The sequence below is a fragment of the Seriola aureovittata genome, chromosome 14 (genome assembly GCF_021018895.1).
Source record: "Seriola aureovittata isolate HTS-2021-v1 ecotype China chromosome 14, ASM2101889v1, whole genome shotgun sequence".
Taxonomy (NCBI): Eukaryota; Metazoa; Chordata; class Actinopteri; order Carangiformes; family Carangidae; genus Seriola; species Seriola aureovittata.
The window spans coordinates 24,282,501-24,292,500 of NC_079377.1; the positions used below are offsets into that span (position 1 = coordinate 24,282,501).

At 42.6% G+C, this 10,000-nt stretch overlaps 1 protein-coding gene across 4 annotated transcripts in view; it reads right to left on the reverse strand.

Annotated features, from left to right (window-relative positions):
- atrnl1a (attractin-like 1a) overlaps nt 1-10,000 on the reverse strand; it is a 219,055-nt gene that overhangs the window by 112,303 nt on the left and 96,752 nt on the right. For all 4 annotated transcript variants that reach the window (XM_056394524.1, XM_056394523.1, XM_056394522.1 and 1 more), the window contains one exon: nt 3,349-3,401. In XM_056394524.1, coding sequence (XP_056250499.1) covers nt 3,349-3,401 — 53 coding nt within the window. The remainder of the gene's footprint in view (nt 1-3,348; nt 3,402-10,000) is intronic.

The following is a 10,000-nucleotide window of genomic DNA, read 5'->3' on the forward strand; positions in this document are numbered from 1 at the left end:
GATATTCAGCTGTTCGACCTTGAGCAGTTGTTTGGTTTAGATAATGGCTTTCTGTTCACCTTTGAGGAGTTTGTGGCAAGTGCTTAACCTCTGCTCCTGGACGCTCGGTGCCCTGTGAGTGTTCGGTGTCAGGGTTGCTGCTCTCTGAAGCAGACAGGCAGTCAGACGCTGCTACATGGATGGAATAAATCCGTCCTGCTGCAGTCTGGAGAGGCAGCAGTGAAATATAGTATATGTTCAAACTTCAGGGGCCACCTCCTAGAAGCTGAGGCTAAACCCTCCCCTCCTCCCCCCGACTTCCACAGAGCAGTCGTCATCACAAGCTGCCGTCCCTGGACACAGAGACAAGTAGCTACATCCTTCACACTATGCAAGACTATGAGAGTGTACCCATAACAGGACTACGGGTGTGTGTGTGTGTGTGTGTGTGTGTGTGTGTGGGCTAACCCCTGGAAACCTCCTGCATCTAAAGCAGTTGTTGGATTCACTGGTCTGTGGCCCTTCAAAGCAAAGCAACGCTTGAATCCCCTTGAAACATGTTGCAGTTCAACCATAAAACTATCCCGTAACTTCACACTGTATGAGCAGAAAATTAGAGAAGAAACAGAAAACCCTGCAGGGTGACCGCAGACACAAGAGCGGCTCGTAACGCAGACGGTCTTCCTCCTTTACAGGAAGCGTCCTCTCGATTAAACCCCGGGCGGCTGAACACGCACCTTCTCCCTGAGTACGACGGTCCACGGACGAGCCTGAGTGATTGGCATGTAACTGATCAACATCATCTCCGTCCTCCGAAAGGACGGGTGATGAGGCGGCCGTGTGGTTCTGTTTCTGTCTTGCACTTTGTGAAAGAACTGCACGATGGTGGACTATCCGCGGGAGCTCATACTGACAACAGTCCTGTTGATCTCTCCTCTGTCAGCTGCCTGATAACTGTCCACCGTCTCTTCACATCAAAATGAATCCGCAGGTGGTGCAGATTTTCCAGCAAGGACACTGCTGCCTCTCATATATCCCGCACGTCATTTTATGTGATGGAGATAAACCTTCCCCTCCCCCTCCCCCAATGACATTTAAGGCTAATATTGACCTCAACTGTGATTGCGGCTGCTTTCCTCAGAGCACAGGGAAATGGATGGCTTTTAAATCAGTCATTTATACACGCATGGGTTTAGAGCAACTGCAGAGTACTTGTCACTTGTGTGTGTGTGTGTGTGTGTGTGTGTGTGAGGGAGGGGTGTTGTGTGCATTCATGTGTTATACGTCTGAGTGTGCTCGCTCTTGTTCAAACAAAGCTAACCCCGTTTTACAGACAGCAGAAAAGATAACGTCACATTAATGACGGAACATAATGTAGTCAAATATGTCTGGGAAAAAAAAAACACACACTCACACACACACACACACACACTCACACACTCACACACACTGCCTCAGCTGTAGCCATAGTTACATGGCGGAGCTGAGAACCCACAGACTTTTAAGAGTCATTAACAGCGTGTCTCTATATCTGACTGTATGCATGTGCGTTATCTGAGGCCAGCTTCACAGCGCTGGGCGAGGGGCACTGCGTTGGTGCCATCTAGTGCCTTCAAAACCTCAGTCCTGAAGCCAGCACACAGGGTGAACTACACCGTCCGTGAACAGGAAGTAACGTGTGCTTACGGACTGTTTTACTGACTGCTGCTCCTCTCTCACTGAGTTAAACTTCTGAGTCTGTGTCTCAGAGGGTTTACAATAAGAAACGATAAGATAAACGCTGTGCAGCAGGAATAAAGGTGAAACCAGCCCCCGGTCACCTTCTTGAACGGGAGTTATTCCTGTGATCAAAGACATATTTGAGGTGACCGGTGCAATCTGTGGCGTGACTCCTCTGATTGCTGCATCCTCTCCAGCCCCCCTCATCGACACAATGATAGCCCGACTCAAGCTGGAGGGCTATTGACATTGACAGGACTTGAACCTTATTCTAGTGTGTCATGATATTAAAACCGACGATGGCGGATCATAGTCTGAATGGGCGTGTGTGTTTGTGTACGTGTGTGTTTGTGTACGTGTGTGTGTGTGTGTGTGAGAACACAGTGAGTGAACATGTGCTTGTGCGCCACAAAACATCTGTTTTGACTACAGCTCTCCCTCTTTCCATCTGCCCTTTAAAAGGAAAACCAGCAATTTGTTGCAAATGAGCTAAGTCGGCGTGATCCCTGCCAGCATCTGGAAACAGGAAATCACAGTCCTGGACACTTTCTCTCTCTTTATCCATCTTCTCTTTCAAAAAGGAGGAAAATCTTTGTAACCAGCAGGGAAATTGGTATTTTATATATATATTTTTTTAACATCTCATCTCTTGACATGTTGACACGGGTTTCACCCACGTGCATGTGTGTCAGAAACATCTGTCTCACCATCTTAGACCTGAATGGTAATGATTATCCTGTCCTGAACACAATAACAACAACGAGCGGTCCTCCCGTTGGATATTTTAACGCTTTGATATTTCCACAGTATTAATACAGAACCTAGACCTGATCTATAATCAAACAACACATGGACAGAGACCTTTAGACTGGGGGAGCTTTAAACCGTGAACACAATCGTTCCCTACTCTTAAAGAATTAGTTTATCCACCTAAATTTAACCAAAACTTAACTCAGATCAGAAAAATGTTTATAGTCATTTCACAAAACGGTCACACGGGTTGTTTTCGACGGCCTCTGACGTTCGGCTGGATGAACCCTTGATGTATTTAAATGTGCCGTGACAAATTAAAAAAAATAAAGAAGCTGTATACAAAATACAAATATTAGTGTGTGTCACGTATTTGTTTGGACAGTATCACTCAGTTGTGTCCATCTGTGTGCCGAGTGCTTCCGAGCACGGTCCAAACAGTCACCGTTTCCCAACAATAGACTAAGATTACTCTGATTTGGTGCCATAGCCTCCTTGAAGCTCCCGCGTCACACTGTAAGCTGTTTTTAAACATAACCTTGGCTCTGGTGTAAATGTTTGCAACACACTTACTGTAGTGTACAATGCAACAGCAGAGAAGTGGATTATGCTGCAGCCATGTTTTGAAAAGTTTGAAAAGGAGGTTTTTTTTTCGCTTGTTTGCATGATTGTTTGTTAAAATTAGAATCCAATGTAATCCACGATAACTCAAATTACCCACGAGCTTCTGTTCTCTGTAAGAGTGGAAACTACATTTCTGTTACAGGAACTTCTTACATGTGTTTGTTCAACAGTCCCATATAGTATAAAGGTGTGTGTGTGTGTGTGTGTGTGTGTGTGTGTGTGGTGCCAGAGAGGTGAGGGAGACTCAGCTGTAGCGGAGGCAGGAAGGGTACTTACAATAACATGTTCCTCGGAGAGGGTTACCAAGGTAACGGTTCTCTGAGTCACATCTGGAACGACACAGGGAAGAAGACAGAGACAGAGAGAGAAAGAGGAATAAAGGAGAAAGAATAGCAGCATTAGCATTCAACACGGACGGAGATTTTACAAAGACACATTTTTGTAATGTGTGTGTATGTGTGTGTGTGTGTATGTGTGTGTGTGTGTGTGTGTGTGTGTGTGTGTGTCAGGTGGGCCCTTGCTGCAGGTATTGTCTTCCCCCAGCTCTTTGAGAGGTGATTTCCCATGACAGTCCTGTCTAGCTGTAGCTGCTCTGTTTTTCCCAGGGGCCCGCCCACACACACACACTCACACACACTCACTCACACACACACACACACACACACACACACACACACACACACACACACACACACACACACACACACACACACACACACACACACACACACACACACACACACACACACACACACTGAACTATAGTATGAGAGAACAGCTTACAGGTGCTGGGTTATCTGAGATGTGCCATGCTAACCTCCTGAAGTGTTGTAAAATCTAATTTATTTTTATTATTATATAACACTTTTTTAAAACACACTGTTATAACAAGTACACCTGCCCACATCCATCCATCCATCCATCCATCCATCCATCCATCCATCCATCCATTAACCCACACATCAAATCAATTAAACCGCACGACCAAAATAAACAAAAGGCAGAGTATTTATAAAAAGGCAAACCTGTACAAAATGAGTTTTCAGCAGCATTTTAAAAGAGATGCAGCAGATCTGATGGAAATGGGAAGGTAGTTTATGGAGTTGAGGAGTTGCAACCTCAAACAGGGTCACATCTGGATTTAAAATGGAGACAAGAACAGCCAGCTGTAGCATTTCGGACCAACTGAAAATGGGCTGGAGAGAAGTTTTTGTCTGATACTATAGGTTTGATTTACGCAATAATTCTCAACTTAAAAGAAACAAGACTGAACGAGCTCAGTGATGTTAGGTTCAAAGTTCAAATATCGGTCAGAGAGAACACAGACAGTCCGACCTCCTCAGAAAAACGATCAGGTCGCATCATAACTGAAATGGAGGAAAAACTTTGAGACAGAAGTTAAGAGGTTGAGGTCGTTAAGGTTTAACTGAGAAATAAAGCTACGTGTCATTAGCTTAGCAATGCTAAGAGATGCCACTGAAGGAGTTTAGCATATAAAATGAAAACAGAACAGGTCCAAGGATCGACCTTTAGGGGGGGGTGGGGTATGACTTGAGGAACGTGTTGAAGAATTTTAGTAGGGATAATATCTATCTATCTATATCCAAGAGTTTGTGCATGGAGCGATTGATAACGCGATTAAAGTGATAAACTTTGAAGGTTGAAATGTAACCTAAGATTATTGATCTTGTCAACAAAGAACTTTAGGAACTTGATCGGAGGAAGTGGCCGGAAAATCAAGAATGACTAACAAAAAAAACGAGGGGTTATGCTTGTTATTGATGATTATTTCCTGCTCTTGCATCTTTGATGAGTTGATTAACAGCTCCTCCGTTTGAAGGTAGCGAACACGATCATTTATCCGTCGCCGCTCAGCCTTTCTATATTCTCCTCTATGGCGTCGGATGGAATCATTTATCTGAGGGCGACGGGTTGACAACTGGGGCCAGTCTGGACTTAATTGGAGCCAGAGGTGCACAGTTAGTGGAGTCATTAATATTGGAAAACTTAGGAGCTCTCTTGAACAAATCAGAGAAGAGAGTTGAAAACCCCCGGCCGCAGAGTCTCCATTAAAGATGCAAGAACGTATGATTTGTTTCCGAGGTGTAAAATTTGACTCTGCAACCGCGTCAAAAATTATACGTTTAGAAACGGTCAGAAATCAAATCAGTCGTGTGGAAGGAATTCAGAGTCAGGCCGAGCATGAAGGCCCGGAAACATGTTGCGGTACATTAGAGGGATCATCCATGTGAAAGTGAAAATCACCTACAATAATGATCTTGTCAAATTCGAGCGCAACAGACGAAAGCAGATTTGAGAATTCATTCATAAAGGGTCGACAGATAACTACACAACGAGCTCGGCAGCTTAAGATCCAGAAGTAAGTAAATGGGACACATTTTTACGGTGGCTCTTATAAACCATCTGAGAACATCACAATCAATTGGATCAATTGGATGCAAAGGTCTTAAAAGGAAAAGTCTTTTTTTGAATATCATGATGTTCTTCTCTAATGTTGATCCATTTGCTCCAAAACTATCAACAAAAGCAGCAGATCCATCCTTGTTGTGGAGGAGAGACACCAGGTTCAATACTACAGAGGTTGAATACTAAATAAGAGATTTTTAGTGCAGTAATGCAACTATTAAGGTTTTGCTTTGTATTCCTCTTTCATTCAGATGTTAATTTCCCTCTTTGGATTGACATTAATCAGTGAGCGGTTAGCGGGAGAACAAAATAAGAAACATACTTGACATACTTTGACAGTGGCGAGACCAAAAACCCCCCTTGACATTTCAGTTTAAACACGACTCGCATTACCGACGCACTTTTCAAGGAAGAATAATAATATATGAAAAAAAACAATGTGAAAATACATAAATATCAGGGCGCTGCCAGTCATCTATTGTCAAAGAATCTACTCAGCTTTTCCATTTGCATTTCATTTTGACATTTCAGCTCAGTTATTCACAGTGACCAGATAGAGGTCGACTACCTTTTAAAAAAAAGGCACACGTTTGCTGATGGACGGTAATTGGCTGCGGTTGGAAGTCGTGACCTTTAGGTGAAGGGGAAAGCCTCTGATGACCAGTAAGCTCCACCACAACACAATTAGGTAGAAAAAGAAGCAGAAATCTAATGAATTTTTGAGGTCCAGGAACTTAACGGCACCTTAGGATAATGTAAACTTTAACACAGCAAATGTAATTTTAAAGAAAAACATTAGTGCTACAGGAGTTTTTTTCCCCAGTTATCATAGAGGAATGATGTGTATGCTTTTGAGGCCATTAAAGTGTCAAGATGGATGACGAGTACCTGAGGTAGTTCACAGGCCACAGATAAGAAAATTAGCGCCTGGCAGTGGAGAACAAAAGCCGGACTCTCAGTGTCAGCGGAACGGGAGAGAGATGTTAGCGATGTGACGAGACGACCGAAAACGTAATTGTCATTATAATTAATGTGTCTTTTGCAGGGAACATTTTTTCATCGCCGTGATGGGAGTCTGATTTTTTTTTTTTTTTTCTTGTGTGTGTGTGAAAATGTGAGTCCGTCTGCAAGATTTTCACCTGGAACGGCTGCAAAAAGGGGAAAAACAGAAAGACATTATTGACATTGCAAAGGCTTGACGAAATTCTGTATCGCTGAAAAAAGCAAAACTCGCTGGTTATCAAACCCATGTGCAGGTCTTTGACAGGCTTTACTAAATATGGACAATAAATCATCCAAAGCACCTCAGAGAGGAGGGGGGGGGGGGGGGTCACAGAAGGACAGAGAGAAGTAGAGAAAAGGTGGAGAAAACAAAGAGAGCATAATAAAAAAGAAAGAACACACAGGAAAAGAATGACAGAGGAAGAAAAAAGAGGAACAAGTGAACGAGAAGAGGTGAGGTTTACAGCTGGAGTGTTTTGTGAATTCTCTTGTAGCGCCGCAGCAGGTTGCAGAGCCGCGCCGGATACTGAATATTTCATTCTTCCATAACCCCCCCCCCCCCTCTCGGCCAAGGACCAGGTCCTTAAACCACAGCAGCCTCACACAGACTCTCCATCCCGAAAACCGGGAGTTTACAACAACATTAAAAAAAAGCAAACAGCGAGGCCACTTTTCCTCTAACGGCAGCACGTAAACACGTTTGAATTCTGGACCAAACTGCTGAAGAAAATTACTGTTTGGCCCCTTTCCAAGGAAGCTAACATGTGCTTACATTTCACTCCAGTCCGGCACCGCTCTGCAGTTCTTCTGTTAGGGCTTCGATAAGGAAACACTTACTGGATATGACCGGCAGATAAAGACACATACTTTAAAGCTGAAATCAGAAACTTACTCGGCTACAGTTCAGCTCAGTTATATCACTTACTGCATTTAGAAACGGAGAAAGAGCGAATGCACTACAGTAAAGAGAAGTACAGGTTTACAACACAATACAAACTGTAATGTTTACCTTTATTTTTATGTTCTGTAGGTTTAGATGTTACAGTTAAAGGGTAATGATGGGGGGATTCTTTATTTTATTGTCAACAGATCTCATTAGAAAATCAAAATCAACAATGAACTTATCCGAATAACAAGTACTGTGTGTGTGTGTGTGCGTGTGTGTGCGTGTTCGAACCCTGCTGTACTGTACCTTACTCCTCTGTTGTCCAAAAACTATTTAAAACACATCACAGAAATCCATTTATTATTATTTTAATTAATATTAATTTTATTTTCATCTATTAAATTTTATTTTTTAGGGTAAAAGGTAAAATGTCAGGCGACGTTTTGTTCTGTAAAATAATGTAAAAAATTAAATAAAAAGTTTCAAAATAAAAGAAAACGTGGCTTCGATGCCATGAATCTATAAATACCATAAATAGTCACTAGAGCGGGAAACTTGATTAAGACTTGTTTGGCTGCTTCCAATAATCGACTCTGTTGCGTATTGTGTCGAGCTGCTGCGTCACTGAATCAGAAAAGCGCATGTTAAGAAGAACGACACACAAAGTCAAGGTCAAATCTAGAAAAGTTAAATGTGAGAGCGAGAGAAAGAAAGAAAGAAGGATTTCCTACAGAGGTGGAGGAGTGAAGCTTAAGACAGGATGAAAGAGGCTTATTAAACCAACAGTTTGGGATCCGGAGAAGAGAGCGGCATCCTCTCATGAGGACTGTCACTTTAAAAGCTTTGGAGTTGCTCCCAGCCGACCGCCACAAAGGAGCACACGGAGGACTAAGCTTGTTTCAGCACACCACGATTTATTGTGATAAATGTAATGTTATAAATTGCCCAGGGCCCCGTTTTGGAGCCAATAAGATCTAAAAATACTTCTGCCACGTATTTTAAATCACTGAAAAATTTTTATTTAAGCTGCAGTTGCATTTCTAAATATTAAAAAATGGCCTCTCCCTCCCCCAGAGGAGGATGGACATCAGGACATCAGCTGGTTTTGTTTAAGAACATCAGCAGGGTGGACAGTTTTCTTTTGATTGATCAGATTTAATTAGTCCAGTTTCATATCAGATAAATGTTCGTTCGGTATCGTTGTGTATGAGCTAGCTGCCGCTGCCGTGGAGAGACGCCTCTAAAAGGTGCAGATCAGTATGAAATTCAACAAAACACTTCAACACAGCTGGCAAATAATAAGATCCAACATAGTGATGGTGTCTCTGCTGCAAGTCAAGTATCTATGGAGGAAGTTTCCAATAAGCTAGTACTGCACTTTTTATTCCATCTATATTAAATCATTATATATATATATATCAGTGTATCATTAAATCATAAACACATTTGCCAAATTAAAAACAAAACATAGTAAAAACAAAGTTAGCCATGTAGCTAGTTAGCCCAAGGCTAACAGAGGCTAATTATATGTTTTAACATTTACATATGTGTTAAATTCAACATGAAGAGTCACAGAGAAGAGGGATAAGCAGTCTTGAATGAGAATAAATTGGAGGGGGGGTGGGGTGCTATTTTCTCTCTTGGGGGGGGGGGGGCCTAAAGTCCTGGATGCAGAGCTCCAACAAAAAGGGGATGGACACTTAAGCTGCTTACAACAGCCTACTGGGGAAAGGATAAGGGCCACACAGGACTGGACCACCTCGTCACTTAAAAACACACTCTGACTCAGCTACACTCTGAGAGACACACACACACACACACACACACACACACACACACACACACACACACACACACACACACACACACACACAAACAAACAAGTACTCTGTAGTTGCTCTAAACCCATGCAAACATAGACAAATTGGAGATTAAAGGTCACAATGATATTGGTCCTGCTTTTGTGTGTGTGTGTTTCAAGCGTTATGATTCTTACAAATGTAAAAATGACACTGTGCCGTTCTAAAAAAAAGAAAAGAAAAAAGAAACATCACTGCACACCGAACACACACACACACACACACACACACACACACACACACACACACACTCCACAGTCAAGTACAGGAAGAGATGCAAATTGGAAGTCAATTAGCGGAGTTCTCTACATATGGAGTCCAATTAAAGCTAAATCAACACAATCAAACAATCAGTCGGATGATGACGAGAACACGGGGAGAAATAAAGTGGAGACCTCTGTAAAGTGCATGTTTAAGTGCTGATGTGAAGCACACACACTCACCACTGACAATCAAACAGGTTCCAATTTTTTAAATGAATCATTTGTGAATGTCATTAATTAAAACTGTAACCACAGAAACAGCAGGATAACATCTGATGAGCAAACTACCTACTATCTAGCCGAGCGTCTGCAGCCCAGGTATAGAGCAGCGATCTTGACCTGTCACCTTCACACTCGGAGCTTCCCTGTCTGTACAACAGCTGTTACTTCTCACAGCAGCGCCACGTAAAACGCATGTGTACACCGGCTTTAGCTGCGATGCCATTTGTGCTCCGGAGAAATAAAATCTCTCAGCAACCGCTGCTTATACT